Here is a 27,417-nt window from a genome sequence, read left to right on the forward strand (position 1 = left end):
GATGGTGGGCGGATGGTGGGTGGATGAATGAATGGTGGATGAATGAATGAGTGGATGGTGGATGGATGCAAGGTTGGATGGTGGATTGATGAATGGATGGATAATCGATGGATGGATGGATGGACGGATGGATGGCGGATGGATGGATGGTGCGTGGATCGTGGATGGATGAATGAGTGGTGGATAAACGGATGAGTGGATGGTGGGTGGATTAATGGAAGGATAGTGGATTCATGAATGGATGGATGGTGGGTGGATGGATGGATGAATGGTGGATGGATGGATGCATGGATGGATGGTGGATGGATGAATGAATGGATGGTGGGTGGATTAATGGATGGTGGATGAATGGATGAGTGGATGGTGGATGGATGCAAGGTTGGATGGTGGATTGATGAATGGATGGATAATCGATGGATGGATGGATGGACGGATGGATGGCGGATGGATGGATGGTGCGTGGATCGTGGATGGATGAATGAGTGGTGGATAAACGGATGAGTGGATGGTGGGTGGATTAATGGAAGGATAGTGGATTCATGAATGGATGGATGGTGGGTGGATGGATGGATGAATGGTGGATGGATGGATGCATGGATGGATGGTGGATGGATGAATGAATGGATGGTGGGTGGATTAATGGATGGTGGATGAATGGATGAGTGGATGGTGGATGGATGCAAGGTTGGATGGTGGATTGATGAATGGATGGATAATGGATGGACGGATGGATGGATGGATGGATGGATGGATGGATGGCTGGCAGATGGATGGACGGTGCGTGGATGGTGGGTGGATGAATGAGTGGTGAATGAATAGATAAGTGGATGGTGGGTGGATTAATGGAAGGATGGTGGATTCATGAATGGATGGATGGTGGGTAGATGGATGGATGAATGGTGAATGGATGGATGGATGGATGCATGGATGGATGGTGGATGGATGAATGAATGGATGGTGGGTGGATTAATGGATGGTGGATGAATGGATGAGTGGATGGTGGATGGATACATGGATGGATGGTGGGTGGATGGATGGATGAATGGTGGGTACATGAATGGATAGATGATGGGTGGTGGGTGAATGGATGGAAGCATGAATGGTGGGTGGGCAGATGTATGGATGGTGGCTGGGCAGATGGATGGATGGTGGATGGGTGAATTAATGGTGGATGGATGGATGCATGGATGGATGGTGGATGGAAGATGAACGAATGGTGGATGGATGGATTGATGGATGGATGAATGAATGGTGGGAAGCATGGACAGATAGTGCATGGGTGAACAGTGGATAGGAAGAACAAGAACAAATGGATGGATGGACAGATGGATGAACGGATGGATGGATATACATATGGATAGATAGGTGGATGGTGAACGGTAACTTCACCATCATGGTTGGTTTTGTGGGTAGATGGGTAGATGTGGGAGAGCAGGAAGATACATGGATGCATGGATGGATGAATGGATGGATGGATGGATGGATGGATGGATGGATGGATGGATGGATGGTGGGAAGCATGGACAGATGGTACATGGATGAATAGCGAGTAGGAAGAACAGATGGATGGATGTATGGATGGATATGGTATGGATATGGACTGATAGGTGGATGGTGAATGGTTACTAGGTTGGTTTTGTAGGTGGATGGGTAGATGTGGGTGGGTAGGTAGATGGATGGATGGATGGATGGCTGGATGGATGGATGATAGGTGAGCGACTCAATGAACTGATAAAATCACAGATGGATCTTACTACCTGATCAACTTGGAATGATAATGAATAACCCACTGGCCAAGTCCCTGGGCAAAGTGTGCTGCTCATTTTGCCTCCCTCCTCCCAGAAAAGAATGTTAAACACAATCAGGCTCCCTGGGACTCCCCCCGCCAAAAACACCATGCTTCCACAGGGGTAGGGGCGCAGGCTAAAAAGTCATGGTCTTTTGGGAATCATGACTGTCGCTCTCTCCGGGCCCCTGGACCTGAGGAAGCAAGCCTAAGATACTCACACAGCTAGGGCCAATTGTCACTGGGGCCAGAGTGGTAACGGTGCCTAGTCCAGACGCTGCCCAGTCTAGGCTCACTAGCTTTGTCTGTGATTGAGGAAAAGCTGGGCCAACGAGGCAGGGAACTTGCCAGCCCGGCAGTGGCCCTAAGAGGGCTGAGAGCCACATTTTCTGAACCCCTCTCCTGCTTCCCGCCAGCCCTACCTCGGGCTTCACGGCCCTCCTCCCACCCAGGCTCCCACTCCCCTGGGCTTACTGGCTAAGGGTGCAAGTATCAGAAGCATTTCCTTGGAGAAGGCAGGACAGCTGCCCCCCTTGGCTGGTGCTAATTACACCAGCCACAGTTTATTGAGTACCTATTATGTGTTGGGCACTGTGGCCTAATGTTCCACGTGCACTGTTCCTCATAATAACCCTCTATGAGGTAGCCAGTGCTATGTCCCCATTCTACAAGTGGGCACACCAAGGAGAGGGCTGCCTGGCACTCAGCTAATGCTCAGAGCTGGAATCCAAGGCCTCATCCCACCAGTTCTTGACCCCTGGCTTTGACCAGCCACCCCACCTCCCAGGAGAATCTGGCAGCTGCTGGTCCCCAAACCAGAAGAGGCACCCACCCTGCCTTCCTCCTGGAAACTGGCTCAGACACCTGCCTCAATGCCAGAGCTGACCGGGGCAAACCTCCCCCTCCCCACCACCACCTCATGGGAAACACTAATTCACTGCTGAGAGTGAGCAACTCCCAGGGGGAGGTGGGAGATGAGCAGAGTCAAAGAAAAAAGATAGGACAAGTCATGAGTTCAATAGCTGTAGATTGAAAAATCATCATGACAGCTTCCAAAACACCAGTTCTTCCAGCCACAAACTTCCGTGTTTTGGAACCAGCTGGCTCTGGTCTGTGGGGGTCACCACCGCTGAGCTTGGACTCAGGGTGAGTGGGGGGCCAGCAGTGCAACTTGACAGGAGGCCTGGCTAGGGCTGTCTTCACAGCCAGAAGCTGGGGTGACCTAGGGAGTCCCAGCCCTCAAGACACTGAAACCACAACCATCTCTCAGGAATGCATGGTTCCAGGCGCTGGGCACGGCAGGTTATCAAGAGAGTTACACTTGAAGGGGACACCCACAGATCCAAGAGGAAACTGATGATAACGTTTTGAGTATGTGGGGTGTGGTGACACAAGCATGTAGTCCCAGCTACTAGGGAGGCTGAGGCAGGAGGATCGCTTGAGCACAGGAGTTGGAATCCAGCCTGGGCAACACAGCAAGACCCCAGCTCTTCCAAAGAAAGCATGACAATGTGTCTCAGAGTGACTGGAAGGCCCTTTCTTAGCAAGGGTGTCTCTCTCTATCATAACATTCAAGCTGGGACCTAAATGACTAGGCGGCAGCGGTGAGCAGACGAAAAAGCAGGTCAGACAGAGGTCACAGCCGGGGCCCCATGGCAGGATGGAGCATGGAGGGTTTCAGAAGCAGCACGGAGGCCAGTGTGGCTGCTGTGAAGAAAGGGGCACAGGAGTGGACCAGGACAAGGGTTTCAGAGGCGACTGGAGCCATGCGGGTCAGGGTCTGACTTGGGTTCACGAGGTGACCCCAACTGCTGTGCAGAGGGTAGTCATAAGGACTGGGTAGAAGGCCCTGGAGGGGACTGGCAGGAGGAGACAGAGGCTTGGACATGGAGAGAAGCCAGGAGCCTGGGAAGGCTCTGGAGGTGGAGCAGCTGGCCTTGCTGATGGATGGGGGCAAAATCCCCAGGCCAGAGGTGCCAGAGCAGGGCGTCTCTTCTGCAGGGCTCTGGGGGTATTCCTGGACGCTCTGGGGCCAACCCACCAAGGGGGAGCATGGGTGGTGGGCAGGATGACCAGAGCCCTGCCTCTCTGGCCCAAGCAGTGAGTCAGGTACCTACTAGACTGGGGGCACCTTCCCTGGCCTCTTCCCCTCCCCGGCCTCTATGTCTCCACATAGTCAGAGAAAGCAGGAGTGTAAGATAGGAAAGACAGCCAGGGGACTACACCGCAGGGTCAGTGCAGCCCAGAAATGCCCCTGATGCCACAAAAGGGCCACACCCCAAACACCACAACAAACAACTTACTGAGGAAACAGCAAACTGGCTCACTGGGGAGCCAGCCTCCTGGGTGGAAAATGGCCACTGACTTTTGTGCCTGTGCTGGGCCTCAGAGTTCCCCTCCAGAGAATGGGTCTAATTCCAAGGACCCAGGATATGACAGTCAACTATTGTCCAGGCAACCCCACCCCAAGTGAGGACTCCCCTATTCCCCGTCCCCAGAACGCTTGCTGCCAACTTGGCCTAATAGGCGAGGTGAGTGCCAGGCTCCTGTAGGAGCCCAGTCACAGCATTAAAGCCACCAACTAACCAAGCAAGCAAACAGAAGGGGGCAGGGGGTGTGGCCACCTGGTGGGAATACCCTCCCCAGAAGACGCTGGCTGCTTCCTCCAAGAGGAGCTGGAGGTGTCCATGTGTGGAATCTTCTCACCCCTGTAAGTCAGAGGGGACCAGAAGCAACTTCCTGGGCCCGGGAGGGCCTCCAGCCTCCCACAAGTCTCTCCGAAGTCCAGAGGGGCCACAGACTTGGTGCAGGGAAGCCAAGAAGTAAGAGTCTCCCAGAAAGGAGGGTGGGTGGCTGACAGGGTGGGGCCCTACCCAGCTGTGCCAGGAGGGAAAACGTCCCAAACAAATGGCGAGCAGTTAACTAAAGAACTGTCCTGCAAGGCAACCCCTGGCGCACAGTCCTGTGTATACTAAATTCTGAGAGAGATAAAAGGAGAGAGACGGTAAGGGCAGGGGCGGTGGCCCTGGGGCATCAGGCCCGTAGCCAAGGCAGAGTGGGTTAGGAACGGCCACCACCCTGGGCGATGGTGGGGCTGGAGACAGCGGCGGGCGCTAGGTCGCTCCAGAAGGACGCCGGCGGCCCGGGTAAAGTGCTTGGGAGCAGTGGTCACAGCGCACAGAGGCCCATGGCAGGATGGAGCAGGGGTCTGAGCCCGTGCGCCCCAGAGCCGAGCCCTCCTAGGCCGGGAGGGAAGCCTCCCCATCCTGGGCGCTCGATGCGTCCCCAAGCACCGCCGGTCCTCGCCCCGCTCTGGGCCCCACCCAGCCCGCCCCGCGGCCGAGATGGGCCAGGGGCCGGGTCCCGCCTGCCCGCGGAGAGGCCAGAGGCGCACGGTGGCGGGATGCGGGCGCGGGGTGCGCAGCTCCAGGAGCTAGCGCGATTCCCGCCCCCTTCAAGGGCACGCGGGCTGACCCCGGCAGCGCCGCGCCCCCTCCCCGCCGGGGCCCCCAGCGCAGGCTCCCGCCCGGGTTCTTCTGGCCCGCCTGGCCCGCGTCGCCGCCCGGGGGATCCGGATCGCACCCCGCCCTTAGCCGCCCTCACGCCGCGCCCGGGCGCTCACCCAGCCCGCGCCCTTGGCCGCGCGGCGCCAGGAGGGCGGGAGAGCAGCCCCGCAGCCCAGGCGCCCCTCCTGCGCGGCGCCAGCCCGGCCGCACCGCCCCCGCCGCCCGTGCTCCGGCCCTGGGCCCGGCCCGTCTCGGCGCCCCCGCCGCTCTGGCCCGGGGCGCACCCGCGCCCCGCTCACCTGACATCTCGTCCTCGTTCTCCATCTCCTCGGCGAACAGCCGCGGCAGCTCCTCCTCGGTGCCCAGTGGGCCCCGCATGCCCGGCGCGGGGAGGAGGGGAGGTGGGCGCCCCCCCTCCCGCCGGGCGCGGTGCCAGCCTTAACCCGTGCGCTGCCGGACGGGCGCGTGCGGCGGGCGAGGCGGCCTCGGCGAGAAGATGGCGGCCGCCTGCCCCCCCCACCCCCCCAAACCTCCACCCCCCCGTCTCGACCCCCCTTTCTCTCGGCCGCCTTAGCCTGCTCCCCGCAAAGCCCGGGCGCTCCGCCCACCGCACCCCGCAGCCTGAGTCCCGCAGCCCGCCGAGGGTGGCGGCGGCAGCGCCGGAGGCACGGCGGCACGGCGGGGGGGCGGCACACATGCCCGGATTGTGACGTCCAGTCTGGTTGCTGTGGCAACCCCATCCCATCGTTCCGGCAGCGCTACTAGTTAACAGCAGAGAACAAGTTGGGGGACTAGTCCTGAGGGGCCGGGTGAGGGTGGGGACTGGGGAGCGCCCCGGCAGGGGGAGCCGTCGAGGCGTCCGCACGCCTGGGGACCCGACGGACGAGCGGGCAGCCGGGATTTGGCGAGCCCGGGCGCAGGGGGAGGCGAGGCGCACCCGGGGCAGGATGAGCCGCCGCCGCTTGCCTGCTAAGGCACTGGGCCCCGAGCCCCGGAAGGGCGCGGAGGCGGGGTCTTCAGGGCAGCGCGCGGCCCGCTGCCCCACTCGATTCACAGACGCCGGGACCCGCCCCGCACGCGGCTCCGGCCTCGGCACGTTCCTAACCCCCTCTCCAAAGAGATTTAGAAGAAAAATGTGTTCCACACTTTGGGAAAAGACGCTCTGGAGACTGTGGGTCTGATTACTGCCGAAAAATCCGCGCAGGCGGGCTCCCCTCACTTGCTTCCCCGCTCCCACCGCCCACTTGCCCTCTTCCAAAAAGCCCCTCCAGGCTGGGTCCAGCTCAAACCCATGCAGACCCCTGGGGGTGGTGCGGATCTGCGATGTCTGTGCCCAAAACTCCCGCTCAGAAGCGACACCTGTCGCAGAGCAGGAGGGAGCCGCTGCCACCAGCCCTCGGTCGTTAAAGGTGAAGATGGAGGCCAAAGCCCTCGGGAGCAAGACTGGAATTTTAAATAAGCGCCTCCAGTCTCCGCGGCGGCAAGTCTTAAAGCTACCTTAAGAAGGCAAAAGTTCCAGGGGCTGGCCGACCGCCAGCTCTCTAACCCCAGAAGGCCCGTGAAGGGAGGGTCTCTCACTGCCTCGCAGGGGCACTGGGGGATCCCACCTGAGACACGCAGGATCGGCAGCAGTTTTCCGCTTCTTCCCGTCCAATTTTATTGCCAGCAAGCCCCAAACAAAAGACCCTCTGCATTCATCCCTGGACAAGGAGAGGTCGGTCCAGCCTTCTGGAACCAAAGACTGGGGTGTTGGGAACCCCTCCATCTCCCAGATCCGCTTTAACCACGCTGTAGATAGAGACGCTGGATCAGCCCGGTACTGGCCGCCTGCAAGGGGAAAGGAACCTTCTTCAGGGAAGCAGTCCAGGAAACCAAAGGGCCTCCCCTCCCAAGGCTGTGTTTCCCCCACAGAGCCGCTAGCCAGGGGGAGCCCCAGATCACTAAGGCTTGAACCAAACCTGCTTCTTCCTCGTTTCCAGACCAACTGTCTCCCTAAATGGTAACCACGAGGGAAGAAACCCCTAAGCTGACATGCCCACCCCTCAGTTACCAGCTCCCCAACACCTCTCTAACCCCTTTCAAAGGTCCCCTGCCCTTTGGTAGAAAAACTCTGATTTACAATATTTCTCATCACCAGAAAGCCGCCCCCATCATTAACCTTGGCTCCAATTCCCAAGGCGAGGCTGAGAAAGTCAAGATATCATTCAAGAAAGAACAGTTCTAACTGCTTAATTTGGCAACAAATTAGAGCCGAGATGCTCATCAGTCATAATCCTCTCCCCATCCTGTTCTTCCCTATGACTGCAACTAGGTAATATTATTTAATGTCCAAAGGCAAAATGAAACAAAAACTGGAATGCTAGAAATAAATGGATTTTTTACTACAAATCTCCAGTTTTTGTTTTTGTTGTTGTTGTTGTTTTGGGGGGGAGGGGGCGGTTTGAGATGGTGTCCTGCCCTGTCTTCAGGCTGGAGTGCAGTGGTGCAATCTCAGCTCACTGCAATCTCCGCCTCCCGGGTTCAAGCGATTCCCCTGCCTCAGCCTCCCCAGCAGCAGCTGAGACACAGGCAGCACCACCACCCCTGGCTAATTTTTTGTATTTTAGCAGAGACAGAGTTTCACCCTGTTGGCCAGGATGATCTCAATCTCCTGATCTCGTGATCCGCCTGCCTCAGCCTCCCAAAGTGCTGGGATTACATGCGTGAGCCACCATGCCCGGCTCTCCAGTCATTTTTAAAGAAGAGCCCTTATTATTGTCAAACTATCAAATGGGCATTTTAATGACAATGGGCCAAAAATGCATGACGTTAAAAGCAATCCCTAAAGCAGTGAACATTCGGTAAACTCTGCAGTTGCGAGAACAAGCCTATCATTAAGGTTACTGTTTTAGGAGACAAGATTCTCATGTTTGCTGATCATAGAGCTCGTAATTACATCTCAGTGACAATTCCAAAATCAAAATATTTTTTAATATACTGGTTACAAAAGCATCAAGGAAAAACACTTTTTCTGGCTGGGTGCAGTGGCTCACGCTTGTAATCCCAGATCACGGATCACCTGAGGTCAGGAGTTCGAGACCAGCCTGGCCAACATGGAGAAACCCCGTCTCTACTAAAAATACAAAAATTAGCTGGGCATGGTGGCAGGCACCTGTAATCCTAGCTACTCAGGAGAGTGAGGCAGGAGAATCGCTTGAACCCAGGAGGCAGAGGTTGCAGTGAGCCAAGATTGCGCCACTGCACTCCAGCCTGGGTGACAGAGCGAGACTGTCTCAAAAATAGAAAAAAAACTTTTTCCAAGAAAAGAGTTGAAAAAGCTTATCATCTTCTGCACATACCATACTCAATTTCCATTCCAGGGCTACATGAACTCCTCATCCAGGAACCCCCAAGCCCCGCCTGAGGCCAGTTCGTTCAACAATGCATATCCACGCTGTGGCCACCTGGCACCGTCGGCTTCTCAAGGGCAATGAAGTGCTTGTACATACACCACCTCACAGCCAGTCACGTAGATCAAAACTCTGCCCCACACCTCCTCCTCGGCAGGGGTGAAACAGCGTCACTCAAGACCGCAGTGTCCTCTGCAGTGAAGGCTCAGTGCCCACCTGCTACACCAAGACTTTCGTTGCACTTGAAGCCTTTTTGGGAAAGTGTGGACCCTGCACCACCTGAATTCCAACCAGTTGGGGTTGCAGGGGAGGAAGGAGCTTCTCAAAAAGGCAGTCCTGGGCCTTGGCCCTGAACCTGAGAACATACTTGTGTAAGCCTGAGAACGTTTTATGGGTGCTCTCTGGTTTCTAGCTGTGGTGGTAGCTAACTCACTCCACTGGTCAGCACAGCCTTTACAGACTGTTTTAGCTGGGCCCAAAATAGCCTGGGGGAAAAAAAAAAAGCATGTGTATTCTCAAATCCATCCCAAAGACAAGAAAATGGCTGGATTAGAAATTCAGTTTCTTCTTCCTAGAGATGAGCACTATGATGGCACCGTTTTAACAGACAGTCCCCACCTTCCTGTAGGTGGAGGGCCACCTCCTTGCAGGGATGGCAAATCCCCACACCAAGCCTCTCTGCTACCCTCTTCTCCCTCAAAGAGAATCAACCCCACCGAACAACCTGGGCAGGTGCCAACCTGGGCTCTCCTTTGGGGGCCTGACCCATCTCTCACCGCCGTGGTGCCCCTCCCCTGCAGCTTCTGCCTCCAGTCACCCCCGTGTTCTGTCCAAGCATTACTGGGGAGATGGTCTGTCCCCTGGAACTGCCAGATCTGTAACTGTCCCACATCCTAGGTCCCCCTCCCCCGTGGGAGGGCCAGCACCTCTTGGCTTACTTACAACATTTGATAAGTTTAAGGGTTTGAGTCCCATGTACAAACGGAAAATGAAATCAGGTGTCAACACCAAATTCCAGGCTCCCCTGACATTATCAATGACTTCAACAGCCGGACCATTATTTCCCCACCGCTGGGGTCCTTTTCACCCTCCAGGAAATCAAGTGTCCCCTAAAAAGGCTGAGATCCAGATAGCCCCAGATATCAACTGTCTTAAGACACTTGGTATTATCCAACTTCCTCACTTTCCCCATGTTTCTGACCACCTCTGTGCTACATACCATTCATGAGCGAATTTCGGACCCATGTATTTCAACACCTGGCTGTTCCTGAAAAGGTATGAGGACAACAGCACTCAAAACCCACACACTACTGCCATGGGATAAGGGGGATCAGAGGCTTTTGGAGGGAAAACATATGAAGCCTTTAGGAGTGACTAGTTCGTAGCATTTAGTGACATCAACAAACCTCATTTCCTCGGCTGCACTAGCACACTCAAGGGAAGGGCGTGAGGATGTTTGTGTAACTGGCATTGGCTGAGACGACACCGACCTCCTGTTTTGGAACTCTTATGAATTTAAATCACGGCCTGAAATTCTTCACGACCCCAGTCAGCCCCTGTGCCTCAACTATTTTCAATGCGGGCAAGTGAGGTGTGAGTTAAAACAGATACAAAGGAAACTGGTCTACAGTGTGCTTTGGGCGCAGCTGGTGTCATGGCTCTAATGGAATTCAAGTTCACACTACCTATTCCCCATCAGAAATCGGCATTTGCTGGCAAAGTTGTTCCCCAGGCTCTGGATCTGGAGAAATTCTACACAAGAGTTCAGTGACAGCCAACTCCTGAATCTCACTGCAGCAAAACAGCACAACTAAAGGAAGAAAAGTCGAAATAAAGGACATCTTTTCTTCTAAGCCTAGTAAAGACCAACGTAACTGTTGGTACAGCAACTAATTCATGAGGACAAAGCTTTTCTTAACATGCCAGTCCTTAAAAAAACAAAGCCTCGCACAGTAATAGTAGCCAGGTGTTAGCCACTTTAATAGAAAATGTGATCAAAACTCGATTACAAGAGTTCAAAAAGTCATAGAAAACCAGTGAGTTTCAATTTTATTACAAGTTTTCAAATCTGGGACTAGTTTTTTTTTTCTTTTAACTTAAATGCTAACTTCAGCCCAGGGTTTTTTCACAACCAAACTGAAAATTACTACATGGGAACATCAATGCAACAAACAAAATTTGTAAACTCAAGCCACAAACTTAATAATCATGGTAAGGGACATTGCCAAAGAGCAACTGATGCCTCAGTGAAGTTTGAAAGAAACTCTGCTTTCTGTGAAGGCAGAGAAGAAATATGCAAGCAATTCTGCTTCAAAGAAATTTGCATAGAAATGGAAAAATGCCAGAGCCTTTAACACAAGTGAAATTGCAAAGCCTCAACACGTTCAACTCAATCCACAGAGCACCAAATGTTTAATGGGAGCCAAGGTAGGACTGAGCATTGAACTTCCAGCTATGCAACTCACAGGGCACAATTTCGGGTGTGGAAACCATCTGTAGGCAAGCTCTTTTAAAAACATGAATTTTAGACACCGTAAATTCTAAAACAGACACTTCTGCATTACTGTTCGAATTTCAGAAGGGCACCGCAAGGCACCAGGGGCTTTCAAAGTCACTCACGGCAACAATTGCATCTTCTTTTGCCAGCTTTGGGAGCCCTGTTCACAGTTGTCTAGCCTCTGCACTGCAGCATACCCGTTTGTAGAATAACTTCTGACATTAAATCCAGTCATGGCCTAAGTGGCATGAGGCAGCTATTTCCAGGGCACCTCCCATATCCTTGGCACAAGAGGCTTCCCAGTCACTTTTCCTTGGTGTCCCCCCTTCACCAGAGCCTCCAGAGCTCTTGCCATCAGGGGCTGACATCGCTGGGCCCCACATGGGAGACCACATCTGGAAGCACTATTCCTCCAGCTCCCTCTGCTGGAGACGGAAGTGACAGTTTGTGGCAAAGACTTGTAGAAACATTACTTACACATTCATTTCTGTACACATTTAGTTAATTTAGAACCTGGGACTTTTACAATCGATTCCCCAAACCCCTTTATGGAGAGTGACGGACTATGCAGCAACGCTGAAGGAGCACCGTTTCTCTCTCTAGGAAGAAGATGATTAACAGACATAATTGTGTGTGTCAAATTTGTAATCAAAAAATGAAAGTAAGACGAATGGCCCAGAAACCCGCATTTTATTGACACTGTCATTTTCCCACAGAGAATCTTAGAAGATGTCACGTTTTCTTTTAATGAACGAGAGGAGCCCACTTGTATCCCTGAATCATTGTTTGAGAAAAGCAACATATACAACTGACAGTCACACTTTTTAAAATCAAACAGTCACTACCTTCAGCCCACACCTCCACACCGGCATCTGCCTCCCCAATGGCTGTCAGTTCTGTAAAGTCACCCTCTCCTTCTACTCTGGTATTACCACAAGAATTGAAACTTTTAAGCAGAAAAAAAGAAGTCAAGTTACAAATAAGTGAGTGGCGAACCAAGAGAAGCCCTTTGACTATGATTTCCAATTTTCTGTTCAATCCACACTGCAGAGATACAAGGATAAACCACCATTTTGGTTCCCAAGTTTTATTCAAGAACTCATACAAAATATTCCGGATAAATGAAATTTAATCCTCATCTTCCTCCTCTTCTTCGTCCTGGTTAATCTGGAAGTAACGTAATTCGTAACTCTCTTTGCTGTTAGCAACTACGCGCAACCAGTCACGTAGATTATTCTTCTTCAAATATTTTTTGGTGAGATATTTCAAATACCTGCAGAGAAAGGACATGAGAACTCCACTAGACAGCTGGTGCTTGCATCCTAAAACATTTTAACGTTTATAAAACCCAGCACTCAGAATCATTACAATTCAGGGTGTTTTCCAAGCCTCAAAAATGGCAAATACACCCAGCCAAGGCTCTGAGAGTATCAGCCGCGTGCCATCGACATTGGCAGTAACAATGAGAGTAGACTGGGCGCAGTAGCTCAGGCCTGTAATCCCAGCGCTTTGGGAGGCCAAGGAAGGTGGATCACTTGAGGTCAGGAGTTCGAGACCAGCCTGGCCAACATGGTGAAACCCCATCTCTACAAAATTAAAAAAATTAAAAATAAAAAAATTAGCCGGGTGTGGTGGTGCACACCTGTAATCCCAGCTACTGAGGAGGCTGAGGCATGAGGATCCCGGATCCCTTGAATCCAGGAGGCAGAGGGTGCAGTGAGCTGAGATTGTACCTTGCATTCCAGCCTGGGTAACAGAGCGAGACTGCCTCCAAAAAGGAAAAAAAAAAAAAGAAAGAAAAAAAAAAAAAAACAGGCCAGGAGCACTGGCTCACGCCTGTAATCACAGCACTTTGGGAGGCCAAGGCAGGCTGATCATGAGGTCAGGAAATGGAGACCATCCTGGCTAACACAGTGCAACCCCGTCTCTACTAAAAATACAAATGATTAGCCAGACGTGAAGGTGGGTACCTGTAGTCCCAGCTACTCAGGAGGCTGAGGCAAGAGAATCACTTGAACCTGGGAGACAGAAGCAGAGGCTGCAGTGAGCCAAGATGGCGCCACTGCACTCCAGCCTGGGCGACAGAGGGAGACTGTCTCCAAAAAAAAAAAAAAGAGCAGATACCAGGTGTCCATGAAAATGCAGCAAACACCTGGCCAGGCGCGGTGGCTCAAGCCTGTAATCCCAGCACTTTGGGAGGCCGAGACGGGCGGATCACGAGGTCAGGAGATCGAGACCATCCTGGCTAGCACGGTGAAACCCCATCTCTACTAAAAAATACAAAAAACTAGCCGGGCGAGGTGGCGGGCGCCTGTAGTCCCAGCTACTCGGGAGGCTGAGGCAGGAGAATGGCATAAACCTGGGAGGCGGAGCTTGCAGTGAGCTGAGATCCGGCCACTGCACTCCAGCCTGGGCGACAGAGCGAGACTCTGTCTCAAAAAAAAAAAAAAAAAAAAAAAAAAAAAAGAAAATGCAGCAAACACCTATAAAATGGTCTTTAGTGACCACTGGAGAAAGATAACATGATAGAAATTTTACAGTTAAATATGCAACCTCAATACTTTTTACGGAGAAAATAGTAGGTTTCCAACGAGCTGTAAGCACTGCGCACACATCACCTCAGAGTCAAACCCCCTTCTGAGGTTGTTTGGACGATGAGGACTGCTTCTTAGGGCTGTGCGCACACTCGCTCCTGCTCACCACCAAACACACAGGGACAGAATGCCACCCTGCACTGCGCTCATGCCCAGAAAGCACCAAGCCTCTCAATCGGCCTGCCCAATCGCTGCTTTAGCCGGGTGAGAGCTAAACACTCACCACAGCAGCGGGATCGTTAGAAAACTCATTCTTTTTTTCTGAGACAGAATCTCATTCTGTGGCCCAGGCTCACTGCAACCTCTGCCTCCAGGATTCAAGCAATTCTTGTGCCTCAGTCTCCCAAGTAGCTGGGATTACAGGCGCACAACACCATGTCCAACTAATTTTTGTAATTTCAGTAGAGACAGGGGTTTTGCCATGTTGGCCAGGCTGGTCTCACCTCAGCCTCCCAAAGTGCTGGGATTACAGGCGTGAGCCACCGCGCCCGGCCGAAACACTCATTCTTTATGGAAAGGCAACAACTGGCTTTTGTGCCCAACACCCTAACTACATAAAGATGACCTAAGGGCTGGGTGCGGTGGCTCATGCCTGTAATCCCAACACTTTGTGAGGCCAAGGTGAGAGGATCCCTTGAACCTACAAGTTCGAGATCAGCCTGGGCAACATGGCAAGACCCTGTCCCTACACAACATTTTTTTTTTTAATTTAAAAAAAAATAATGGCCGGGCGCGGTGGCTCAAGCCTGTAATCCCAGCACTTTGGGAGGCCGAGACGGGCGGATCACGAGGTCAGGAGATCAAGACCATCCTGGCTAACACGGTGAAACCCCGTCTCTACTAAAAAATACAAAAAACTAGCCGGGCGAGGTGGCGGGCGCCTGTAGTCCCAGCTACTTGGGAGGCTGAGGCAGGAGAATGGCGTAAACCCGGGAGGTGGAGCTTGCAGTGAGCTGAGATCCGGCCACTGCACTCCAGCCTGGGTGACAGAGCGAGACTCTGTCTCAAAAAAAATAAAATAAAATAAAATAAAATAAAATAAAATAAAATAAAATAAAATAAAAAAGATGAAGTGCACCACAATCTTGGCACCTCTCTCACCAGCTTGCTTACGTGGCCCTGAGGCTATTCCGAATCTTCCCAAGCCATAAAGAGGGAATTTCACAACACACAAACCCATGGCAGAGCCAATTAATCTAACCAAGCTGTTTTTCCCACAGTGGAAGGGGACTCCTGGTGCTAACCATCTCTTCAGACCATAGCAAGGACTACATGGGATGCTCAGATAGATCCCTGGCATATTTTTTATTTTTATTTTTTTTGAGACAGAATTTCGCTCTTGTTGCCCAGGCTGGAGTGCAATGGCGCGATCTTGGCTCACCACAACCTCCGCCTCCTGGGTTCAAGCGATTCTCCTGCCTCAGCCTCCCGAGTAGCTGGGATTTCAGGTGCGTGCTACCACACCCAGCTAATTTTTGTATTTTTAGTAGAGATGGGGTTTCTCCATGTTGATCAGGCTGGTCTGAAACTCCAGACCTCAGGTGATCCACCTGCCTCGGCCTCCCAAAGTGCTGGGATTGCAGGCGTGAGCCACCGTGCCCAACCTGGATCCCTGGCATATTAACAGGGACCCAAATGTCATGAACCAACAGACTCACCATCTCCAAAAAAGGAGCACTGTTACAGTGCTCCACACCAACAAAGCAATCTCCACACCAACAAAGCAATCTCCACACCAACAATTGCCACACCAACAAAGCAATCTCCACACCAACAAAGCAATCACCACAAAGTGTGAAGATCTCAATTCAACTGTCCACTTTTCCCTACACAAAGATAAATCAATTTGGTCATTCCATCCAAAAAGTATACTTTTGTCAATTATTTCCACCATATTGTATTCAGATGAAGTTGTTTAATTCAAAATTTCAGGTGGTTTAAATTTTTCCTGATCCAGTCGGGCATGGAGGGGCACTCGTGTAGTCCCAGCTATTTGGGAGGCTGAGGCAGGACTGTTTTGAGCCAGGAGATGAGGGCTAGAGTGAGCTATGATTGCCCCACTGCTCTCCAGCCTGGGCAACAGAGTAAGACCCTATCTAAAAAAAAGGAAAAAAAAAATCCCTAATAGAACACTGGGGGAAAAAAATCAGGTTTAAAAAACAAAAAACAGGCCGGGCGCGGTGGCTCAAGCCTGTAATCCCAGCACTTTGGGAGGCCGAGACGGGCGGATCACTAGGTCAGGAGATCGAGACCATCCTGGCTAACACGGTGAAACCCCATCTCTACTAAAAAAATACAAAAAAAAAAAAAAAAAAACTAGCCGGGCGAGGTGGCGGGCGCCTGTAGTCCCAGCTACTCAGGAGGCTGAGACAGGAGAATGGCCCGAACCCGGGAGGCGGAGCTTGCAGTGAGCTGAGATCTGGCCACTGCACTCCAGCCTGGGCGACAGAGCGAGACTCCGTCTCAAAAAAAAAAAAAAAAAAAAAGACAAAACATTAGCCAGGCGTCATGGAGGGCGCCTATAATCCCAGTTACTTGAGAGGCTGAGGCAGGAGAATTGCTTGAACCTGGGAGGCAGAGGTTTCAGTGAGCTGAGATTGCACCGTTGCACTCCAGCCTAGACAAGATCAAAACTCCTTTTCAAAAAAATAAACAAATAAAAACCCCGTACAAATTCAGAGACCAAAAAAGTTCTAGATTCGGGACACCTTGAACCTTTCAGGAAAATAAACTGTTATCATCAAGAAAAGAAAGCTGTGACAGATGACTAAGGCACCTTCCCTTCTCTACTGGATAAAGAAAGGAAAATTTGCGAAAATGGAAGTGACGCATGCCAGGAGACACTCTCACCCTGATAAACAGGTCACAGAAAGGTAACAGAATCTTCCCCAAGGGCTCTGCTACGGCCCAGCAGACCAGACGGAGGCTTTGCACCCCCCGGAAGCCCCACTCTCACTGCTTCCCAGGCAGACTGTGAGGACTTCACTGAAGCTTCAAAGTCATTTCTTCACTGACATAGCTAAAAATAAAAGCATTAACTACAACCAATTTGTACTAACATACCTTAAAATTTCCCACAACTTGATTTACTATGTTGTTTTTTTTTTTTTTTTTTTTTTTTGAGACAGAGTTTTGCTCTTGTTGCCCAGGCTGGAGTGCAATGGTGCAATCTCAGCTCACCACAACCTCCGCCTCCCTGGTTCAAGCCATTCTCCTGCCTCAGCCTCCCGAGTAGCTGAGATTACAGGCATGCACCACCACGCCCAGCTAATTTTGTATTTTTAGTAGAGACGGGGTTTCTCCATGTTGGTCAGGCTGGTCTCGAACTCCCAACCTCAGGTGATCTTCCAACCTCGGCCTCCCAAAGTGCTCGGATTTAGTATGATTAAAAGCTCCTAACAGGCCACAGCCCCAGGCTAGGAGCTGAGTATAAGCATATCCAATTCTTCAGCAACTGGTAAAGTATTTTAACCTCATCCTCAAAAACCAACACATAACATTCGAGGGAACCAGCAAATTAATGCCTCCATTTTGAAATGAAAGAAAATGGGCCCCCAGGAATTAACTAGAGTAGACTAGGTCTAAATTGAGGTCTTCAGATTCCTTGTTCAGTGCCAAAGTAGCACTTACAAGGGAAGCAACTGGAATTCAAAAGGAAAGCTCTTGGCCGGGCATGGTGGTTCACCTGAGGTCAGGAGTTCAAGACCAGTCTGGCAAACACGGCGAAACCCCGTATCTACTAAAAATACAAGAATTAGGTCAGGCACGGTGGCTCATGCCTGTAATTCCAGCACTTTGGGAGGCCAAAGCAGGTGGATTACGAAGTCAGGAGTTCGAGACCAGCCTGGCCAAGATGGTGAAACCCTGTCTCTACTAAAAAACAAAAAAAATTAGCCAGGTGTGGTGGCAGGTGCCGGTAATCCCAGCTACGCAGGAGGCAGAGGCAAGAGAATTGCCTGAACCTGGGAGCCGGAGGTTGCAGTGAGCTGAGATCGCGCCACTGCACTCCAGCCTGGGCGACAGAGTGAGACTCTGTCTCAAAAAAAAGGAAATACAAGAATTAGCCGGGTGTGGGGCAGGTGCGGTGGCACATGCCTATAATCCCTGCACTTTGGGAGTGGGGCAAATCACCTGAGGTTAAGAGTTCCAGACCAGCCTGGCCAACACGGCATGCGCTATAAAAATCCCTGCACAAGCCTTTGGGGAGGCCGAGGGGTGGATCAGGCAAATCACCTGGCTAACACGAGTTAAGAGCCTTCCAGACCGGGAGGCTGGGCCAAATGGCACGGGAGGCGGAAAGCCGGCCACTGCACTCCAGCCCGGGCGACGCGAGACTCCGTCTCAAAAAAAAAAAAAAAAAAAAAAAAAAAAAAAAAAAAATACAAAAAATTAACTGGGCATGGTGGCACACGCCTGCAATTCCAAAAACTCGGGAGGCTGAGGCAGGAGAATCGCTTGAACCCGGGAGGCAGAGGTTGCAGTGAGCCAAGATGGCGCCATTGCACTCCAACCTGGGCAACAGAGCAAGCCTCGATTTCAAAAACAAAAGGTAAGTTCTTATTGTGATCTGGAAACAGGAAGCAATTTTTTTTTTTTGAAATAGGGTCTCACTCTGTCACCCAAGCTGACCTGCAGTGGCACAATCACAGCTCATTACAACCCTGACCTCCTGGACTCAAGCCATCCTCCCACTTCAGCCCCGCAACTGGCTGGACTACAGGCACATGTCACCATGCCCAGCTAATTTTAACTCTTGTAGAGACGGAGGTCTCACTATGTTGCCCAGGCTGGTCTCAAACTCCTGGGCTCAAGCAATCATCCTGTATCAGCCTCCCAAAGTGCTGGGATTACAAGCATAAGCCACTGTGCCCAGCCAAGAATATTTTTGAGAAAACAGTCTTGTAAGCAAGTCTGAGTACCTTACTGTTTAAAATAATTTAGCCTGGCCGGGCATGGTGGCTCAGGCCTGTAATCCCAGCACTTTGGGAGGCCAAGGTAGGTGGATCACTTGAGGGGAGGAGTTTGAGAGCAGCCTGGCCAACATGGTGAAACCCCAGTCTCTACTAAAAATACAAAAATTAGCTGGGCGTGGTGGCAGGTGCCTGTAATCTCAGCTACTCAGAAGGCTGAGGCAGGACAACTGCTTGAACCCAGGTGGCAGAGGTTGCAGTGAAACGAGATCGCGCCGCTGCACAACAGCCTGGGCAACGGAGTGAGACTCCAGCACAAAAAAAAAAAAAAAACTTTAGCCTGTGAAAGACAAAATCAAAAGTTGACTATTGTTAACGACCATAATAGCATTTATCCACTGCCTCCTGCACTGGGCATAGTTCCAGAAATTAACAGATGCAAGCCAATCACTCTGCGGGTGCCCCCACTCCCGTGCAGGGAAAAGGCGGGCTGAGCACTGGGTACACGCAGGCCACACACACTTCCCTCCCGTACCTTTTGGAGAAAGGCACCTCAGATGTCACGGTGATCTTGCTCTTGCTCCTTTCGATGGTCACCACCCCTCCACCAAGGTTCCCAGCTTTTCCGTTCACTTTGATCCTTTCTTGCAAAAACTGCTCCTGTAGAAATCATTAAATTGACCAATGAAGTGACAGGTTCATCTGTCTTAACAGAATATTTTATTTTTTTGTCTCCCAACACTGAACTAACATCGTTTCTTGTTTTGGTTTTGGAGACAGTCTCACTCTGTCGCCCAGGCAGGAATGCAGCCGCCCAATCACAGCTCACTCCACTCTCAATCTCCCAGGCTCAAGTCTCCACCTCCCAGACTCAAGTGATCCTCCCACCTCAGCCTCTCGAAGTGCTAGGATTACAGGCATGAGCTATCCCACCTGGCCCCAGCTAATGTTATAATCTTTTTTTTTTTTTTGAGATGGAGGTTAGCTCTAGTTGCCCAAGCTGGAGTGCAATGACACAATCTCGGCTCATGGCAACCTCCGCCTCCTGGGCTCAAGCAATCCTCCTGCTCAGCCTCCTGAGTAGTTGGGATTACAGGCATTTGCCACCACGCCCAGCTAATTTTGTATTTTTAGTAGAGACTGGGTTTCTCCATGTTGGTCACGCTGGTCTCAAACTCCCAACTTCAGGTGATCCGTCCACCTCTGCCTCCCAAAGTGCTGGGATTACAAGCGTGAGCCACTGCGCCTGGCTTCATCTTTTTTTTAAGAGAAGGGGTCTCTTTATGATGCCCAGGTTGGTCTCAAACTCCTGGGCTCGAGCGATCCTTCCACCACGGTCTCCCAAAGCGTTGGGATTACAGGTGTGAGCCACCACGCCTGGCCCTAATATCTGTTTCTTAAATGTTCAGTCTTTTTAAAAAATGGTAACAAATCCCATTTACATACATACTATGAGACGACATCCCACTGTAAACATACTTGACTTCTTCCACACAAGGTCAACTATGCCTCTCCATGAAAGGCTTAGTGGGCAACACAAGAGTAGACAGGAAACCCAAGGCTAAATTTTTATGAGATAAGCCTGTAATCCCAGCACTTTGGGAGGCTGAGGTGGGTGGATCACCTGAGCTCAGGAATTTGAGACCAGGCTAGGCAACATGGCAAAACCCTATCTCCACAAAAAATACAAATATCAGCCAGGTGTGGTGGCATGCACCTGTAGTCCCAGCTACTCAGGAGGCTGAGGCAGGAGGATTGCTTGAGCCCAGGAGGCGGAGGTTGCCATGAGCCGAGATCACGCCACTGCACTCCAGCCTGGGGGACAGAGAGACCCTGTCTCAAAAAATACATAAATAAAACAAACTTTTACAAGGTACATGCAACCAAAGCTAAAAGCAACTTCTGAATCTAAGGCGTATAAAACACTGTTCACAGCACTATCAGAAAATAAGCCTTCAACCTAGTAGAAAGAGCAAAGACATAGTGACCGAAACAATTCTAGACCTGGTCCAGGGCCATGTGTGGTACAGCAGAAGCAGCAGTCACTCAGGAGCCTGAGACATTCTCTGCAAACTCCCGTGTGGGCCTCAGCAAGACTTTCACCTCCTTGTTGTGCTTCAGAAAGCTTTGCCCAAAAAGGACCTTTTTAGTTGTTTTCTTGCTATTGCAATGACATGAAGTCCCTTCCAGCTCAAAATTCCTATAATTTTCTATTTAAAAACTCCAGTACAAAGTATGTTAACTGGCTGGGTGCAGTAGCTCATGCCTGTAAACCCGGCACGTTGGGAAGCCAAGGCAGGAAGATCGCTTGAGCCCTCAAGTTCAAGACAAGCCTGGGCAACTTAGTTGGAAGATCCTTTTTCTAGAAAAGAATTTAAAAATTAGCTCAGTATGGTGGTGCATGCCTGTGGTCCCAGCTATTCCAGAGGCTGAGGTGGAAGGATCACTTGGGCCTATCAGGTTGAGGCTGCAGTGAGCCAGGATCATGCTACTGCCCTCCAGCCTGGACAACAGACCCTTTCTCAAAAAATAAAAATTTGGGATGCCGAGGTGGGCGGATCACGAGGTCAGGAGATCGACACCATCCTGGCTAACACTGTGAAACCCCATCTCTACTAAAAATACAGAAAATTAGCCGGGCATGGCGGTGGGCGCCTGTAGTCCCAGCTACTCGGGAGGCTGAGGCAGGAGAAGGGTGTGAACCCAGGAGGCGGAGCTTGCAGTGAGTCGAGATCGCGCCACTGCATTCCAGCCTGGGCAACAGAGCGAGACTCCGTCTCAAAATAAATAAATAAATAAAAATTTGGGGCTGGGTGCGGTGGTTCACGCCTGTAATCCTAGCACTTTGGGAGGCCAAGGCAGGTGGATCACAAGGTCAGGAGATCGAGATCATCCTGGCTAATACAGTGAAACTCCATCTCTACTAAAAACACAAAAAATTAGCCGGGCATGGTGACAGATGCCTGTAGTCCCAGCTACTCGGGAGGCTGAGGCAGGAGAATAGTGTGAACCCGGGAGGCAGAGCTTGCAGTGAGCCGAGATCACGCCACTGCACTCCAGCCTGGGTGACAAATAGCAAGACTCCTTTAAAAAAAAAAAAAAAAAAAAGGCCGGGCGCGGTGGCTCAAGCCTGTAATCCCAGCACTTTGGGAGGCCGAGACGGGTGGATCACGAGGTCAGGAGATCGAGACCATCCTGGCTAACACGGTGAAACCCCGTCTCTACTAAAAATACAAAAAAAAAAAAACTAGCCGGGCGAGGTGGCGGGTGCCTGTAGTCCCAGCTACTCGGGAGGCTGAGGCAGGAGAATGGCGTGAACCCGGGAGGCGGAGCTTGCAGTGAGCTGAGATCCGGCCACTGCACTCCAGCCTGGGCGACAGAGCGAGACTCCGTCTCAAAAAAAAAAAAAAAAAAAAAAAAAAAAAATGTGGCTGGGCACAGCGGTTCATGCTTGTAATCCAAACACTTTGTGAGGCCGAGGTAGGCAAATCACCTGAGGTCAGGAGTTCGAGACCAGCCTGGCCAACATGGCAAAGCGCCATCTCTACCACAAAAATACACAAATTAGTTGGGCATGGTGGCGCACGCCTGTAATCCCAGCTACTCGGGAGGCTGGGAAAGAGAATCACTTAAACCTGGGAGGTGGAAGTTGCAGTGAGTCAAGATCACGCCACTGCACTCCAGCCCGGGCAACAGAGTGAGATTCCGTCTCAAAAATAAATAAATAAAAATAAAATAAAATGGCCAGGCGCGGTGGCTCACGCCTGTAATCCCAGCACTTTGGGAGGCCAAAGCGGGTCGATCAACTAAAGTCGGGGGTTGGAGACTAGCCTGACCAACATGGAGAAACCCCATCTCTACTAATACAAAAATTAGCCAGGCGTGGTGGCAGGCGCCTGTAATCCCAGCTACTCGGGAGGCTGAGACACCAGAATGGCTTGAACCCGGGAAACGGAGACTGCAGTGAGCCGAGATTACGCCATTGCACTCCAGCCTGGGCAACAAGAGCAAAACTTGGTATCAAAAAACAAATCAAATAAATAAAATAAACAGTATACGTTAACCAGAGATGGGGCACAGAGTGATTAGGTCAGAAATCTTTTTTTTTTTTTTTTTTTTTTTTTTTTTTTTTTTTTTTTTTGAGACGGAGTCTTGCTATGTCGCCCAGGGTGGAGTGCAGTGGCCGGATCTCAGCTCACTGCAAGCTCCGCCTCCCGGGTTTTTACACCATTCTCCTGCCTCAGCCTCCCGAGTAGCCGGGACTACAGGCGCCCACCACCTCGCCCGGCTAGTTTTTTGTATTTTTTTTTTTTTAGTAGAGACGGGGTTTCATCGTGTTAGCCAGGATGGTCTCGAACTCCTGACCTCGTGATCCGCCCGTCTCGGCCTCCCAAAGTGCTGGGATTACAGGCTTGAGCCACCGCGCCCGGCCTTAGGTCAGAAATCTTGAATTCTGCATCTCAAGATTCATAAATGACTTAAGTTTTCTATCCTAAGGAGGCTTCCAGAAGGAAAGACAATCACACAAACAGATGAGTGGGCTGAGGGAATGGCTCAGAGGAAGGCAGGAATAATGCCAGAACAGGGCCACCATGTGAATACCAAACTGGAAGACACCAAAGTTGAGAAAGAGGAGGCCACAGAGAAAAGCCAGAAGTCACTGGATAGAGAAAGAACTAAGGAAATAAGGGATTTCTTGAAGGACACAGATACAAACAACATCTACATAAAGGCAATAAACTAAGAGATTACCCAAATTCCATTCTGGATAATTCGTGACCATAATTATTTTGTGTTTAAAAATTATTTTTGTTGTAATGATACTGATCCTGGCAATAGTTCAACCGTCTGGAGAATTTAGAGCAAATGCAAATTTAGGAGACTTCTGCACACAAATCTGAATCTCCCAAACATGGCTATTAGAGGAAAAAGAATAAAATGTCAAAACCAAACTGCTGAGTCAAATGTGGCAGAGGGATTACTTAATATTTCTAGATTGCAATAAGATAGAGGAATATTGGGGAATGGGCTAAACACAGGGGCAAAAAATCAGCACAGAGCAAGATGTGAGGGAAAAAACAAAAAAAAGCTCCAATTACAATTTAGCAAGCAGGATACTTTAAATACCAAAGCTCAGATGCTTCATATCATAGAAAGCTTCGGGAACTGCTGCCACCTGTCCAAAGCTCCACATCTAAGCAGTGAGACCCAGGACAGAGGCAGCCCACAGTTAGGATCAGGGTCCCTCACTTATGCTTAAACACACCAAAGAGCAAGGGGGATGCCATGGACCCGATGAAATTTGTCTGTTTCTCAATAACTTTTTTTTTTGTCTTTGAGAAGGAGTCTCGCACTATCTCCCGAGATGGAGTGCAATGGTGCTCTCTACCTCCCATATTCACGCAATTCTCCTACAGGAGCCTCCCGAGTAGCTGGGATTACAGGTGCACACCACCACACCCAGCTAATTTTTTGTATCTTTAGTAGAGACGGGGTTTCACTATGTTGGCCAGACTGCTCTCGAACTCCTGACCTCATGATCTGCCCGCCTCGGCCTCCCAAAGTGTTGGGATTATAGGCGTGAGCCACCACGCCTGGCCTGTTTCTTGGTAACTTTCAAGTAAAATCATTTGTGGAAACTAAAGGAGAAAAACAAGATAGTCCTCCAACACCTCTGTGCTAGAGTCCTTCTTGCTTATTCTAAGTCCATCTCCTTTCACTCCTCACAACTGTTGCACACACAAGAGGAAGCAAGACTTGGAAACAAACAAGTAATCTGCCCACATTCCCAGGGTGAAATGATACAGCCAGACCTGTGAAGCTGCCTATAAGCCTGAAAACAGAAATGCACCCCAGTAGGTTTTCTCAACACTATCTCAAAATGTTCGTCACCACCTGAGTGGCAGTAAGGATGTAACTTACAAAATTGGCAGCATCCATGATTCCATCTTCTACAGGGTGGGTGCAATCAAGAGTGAACTTCAGAACCTGCTTCTTTTTTTTGCCCCCCTTCGCCACAAGTTTTTTCTAAGAAAACACACAAATGATAACAGAGATGAAGATTCAACCAGTCAGAAAAACGAGATTAACAGAACCAGAAATGTCGTAGGTATAAAAGTCCATACAAATACAAAACTCATGGAGCTGTGCTCCCTTTGCAAGAGGGCCAAGAGGCATCACTGCCTGAGTGCCAGAGGTGTAATGAGGGCAGATGCTGCTCTACAAGTTTCGGGCCTGGGGTCATGCGCTTTTGAAGGGAAAATCATTCTAGCACTCTTGACCCACTCAAACTTTCCAGTCTCCCCAATCTGTACAGGCATGAAGGTCTCTTACTTTATGAACCACAATGAAATGAACATTTCCTTTTATTTGCCCGAACATTCCCAGATACAATTTCAAAAAATACTATTTTATTTTTTTCCAGAATTAGAGTACAGGCATACAAAATGCCTTGCATACCCACAATTTTCATGTGAAATCAATCCTTCTCCTACATGTTCAGAGTACGGTCCTGATACATCTTAGTTCATCACCCTTCATCCTGTCTCATCCACCTTTTCATGAAGGGAGTTGCAAAGTATTCTAGCTGCCTGTCCACTCCAGCTCGGACAAGGTTAAGGCTAAAACCTAGAATCTTATTACAACACTACCGTCAAGAATTTCTGACATTTTGATGCATTTAGTCTATGCATTAGTACTTCCAAACCACCCGGCAAAGCACATCCTACAAGGTTCCAGTTTCTTCACTTATGAAGAGGCTTGTGTTAATCTCATCCCTCTACAAACTTGACACCATTAACGCACTTGTGCATCGTACCAACCTGTACTTTCACGTTTAAAAGCTTTGCAGAACTAAATAGACCTTTCCAAGAACACATCTTACCTTCCTTCCTTTATGTTTAAAAGAACTTCATCTAAAACTTGTGTTAACTGGATCAACTTTTCAAACATTTGGCCACTACAAAAATCACTGATTTATTTTTTTACGTCTCTTCCCAGTAACAATCTAAGAGGGATGCTTTAAGATCTATTCCGAACATACACAATCAATCAAGAGACCTACCCACAATGGGCTTGATACTTTTCCATCAAGGTTTTAAACCAAAATGCATTTAAAAGCCCAACCAGACAGAAAGAGCAGAAGAACCGGAAATGTTAACCAGGGAGTCCCAACAAAAGAGAAAAAGTAGGATCTTGGGACATAGAACATGGAAAAACAACTTTCTCAAATAACCTAGGAGGGCGCCGCACAGCCCGGTCCCAGCCTAGCTACAGGAGAATGGAATGAGAGCCTTCGCCCTACACCACCCGTAGCACCCGTTCGAGTCTGTGCAGTGCGCCCTGATAAACTAATTTCCTCTGGGGACTCTAAAAAGCTCCTCAAATCCGGGCCTCCTCTCCGAAAGCAGGCCGACCAAGCCGCCCTTCCGCGGATTCGTCCCTGAGTCTTGGCCGTGCACTTCCGAATGCGCGGCTCCCCAGGGTAGCAGGTCCCGTTCTTCTTCCTCGCCCTCCACCCAGGTAATCAGGCCCCGGGCCGGGGTCCAAGAACCAGTGGCCGGCCCAGCCCGCAGTCTCCAGGCTCCAGCTCCCCGCTGGCCCCTAGCTGGGGCCCGAGCCCGAGCCCCGGCCTCCGAAACCTCCCGGATCTCCCTCACGGGCCTCGGGCCGCGGCCTCCTCCGCCTACAACGTGCTGGGATCGGCAGGGGCTCTGGCCCGCTCCGGTCGACCTGCCAGCCCACCCCAGCAGGACGCTGCAGGGCGCCGTCCCCAGCAAGCCTGGGTAGATGCCGGGCTCGGCGAGGCCCACGTGCCTCCCCTGGAGCCGAGGCCTCACGCGGAGCCATACTAACCACTGGAGCCATGGCCGCAGCGGAGTTAGAAAGGGAGGTGAGCGAACTACGCAGACGCAAAGAGCCCGCAGCGCGCAAGGCACGCAGGGTCCAGGCCGCACTAATCGCTTTACCACGCCCCTCGTCCGCCACCATTTCTCTTGGTTATGTACGATAGGGGAACGATTGGTTTTCCCTGAATGCAAAACGCGTCCTCTCCCAGGCCTGGAGGGTTTCGGGGGAAGGAAGGAGGCCGGGCGGGCTGTCCCACTGCGAATGATCGTAGGGGGGAAGCCAGACTGGACGAGCCCAAAAACAAATAAAGGGATTGGCTTTACTTTTTGAAAGTCTTGGGAAGAAAAAATAAATAAGGAAATTCACTATACTGTAAATTACCAGCTAGTGGGATGGGAATCGAATCTACTAACTTGAGGAAGTGGGGAAATTCCTTCTGGCCACAGGGAAATTTCGTTCAGAGGTCCCAATGCCAGACCACCATGGCTTCCTCCTACTTAAAAAGCCCCAGTTTGGAAGTTCATGCCCAGGGGCTGTCTCTCAGCGCCTGTCCTTCTTGCTGCCGCCAAGCCGCCCACCCGCTGATCACCACCCCCTAGTTTCCTAGCCCAAGCCTTCTAGTTTCCCATCCCAAACCAATATGTAGTTGAGGACCACCGGGAGATCTGGAAAATGCAGATTCCAATTCCAGCGGTCCCAGTGGCCTGAAATTCTGCATTTCTCACAAGCTCTCAGACGACGCTGATGCTGTGAGTCCATGGACCGCATGTGGAGAAGCAAAGGTCCTCATCCCCAGGCCCGCAGGTCCCTTGAACTGGGCTACTTTGCACCCACTCACCCCCTGCGTCCTCATGGAATTATATTCCAGGATCCTGAATTGTCAATCA

General features: G+C 50.8%; 2 protein-coding genes across 16 annotated transcripts in view; both read right to left on the bottom strand.

Annotated features, from left to right (window-relative positions):
• CHD5 (chromodomain helicase DNA binding protein 5) overlaps window positions 1-27,417 on the bottom strand; it is a 239,481-nt gene that overhangs the window by 75,423 nt on the left and 136,641 nt on the right. For both annotated transcript variants that reach the window (XM_050786837.1, XM_050786845.1), the window contains one exon: window positions 5,592-5,674. In XM_050786837.1, the coding sequence (XP_050642794.1) occupies window positions 5,592-5,670 (79 nt within the window). In that variant the 5' untranslated portion in view covers window positions 5,671-5,674. Of the gene's footprint in view, window positions 1-5,591; window positions 5,675-27,417 lie in introns of those variants that run through there.
• The window catches only part of RPL22 (ribosomal protein L22), a 286,932-nt gene continuing 270,145 nt past the window's right edge, over window positions 10,631-27,417 (bottom strand). For 9 of the 14 annotated variants that reach the window (XM_050787508.1, XM_050787445.1, XM_050787499.1 and 6 more), the window contains exons 2-5: window positions 26,537-26,570; window positions 24,605-24,709; window positions 19,218-19,342; window positions 10,631-12,451 (exon numbers count right to left, since the gene is read on the bottom strand). In XM_050787508.1, the coding sequence (XP_050643465.1) occupies window positions 12,307-12,451; window positions 19,218-19,342; window positions 24,605-24,709; window positions 26,537-26,548 (387 nt within the window). In that variant the 5' untranslated portion in view covers window positions 26,549-26,570 and the 3' untranslated portion in view covers window positions 10,631-12,306. The remainder of the gene's footprint in view (window positions 12,452-19,217; window positions 19,343-24,604; window positions 24,710-26,536; window positions 26,571-27,417) is intronic. The other 5 variants (XM_050787485.1, XM_050787466.1, XM_050787493.1 and 2 more) reach the window with 2 other exon arrangements.

The sequence above is a fragment of the Macaca thibetana genome, chromosome 1 (assembly GCF_024542745.1).
Source record: "Macaca thibetana thibetana isolate TM-01 chromosome 1, ASM2454274v1, whole genome shotgun sequence".
In the NCBI taxonomy this organism is placed as follows: domain Eukaryota; kingdom Metazoa; phylum Chordata; class Mammalia; order Primates; family Cercopithecidae; genus Macaca; species Macaca thibetana.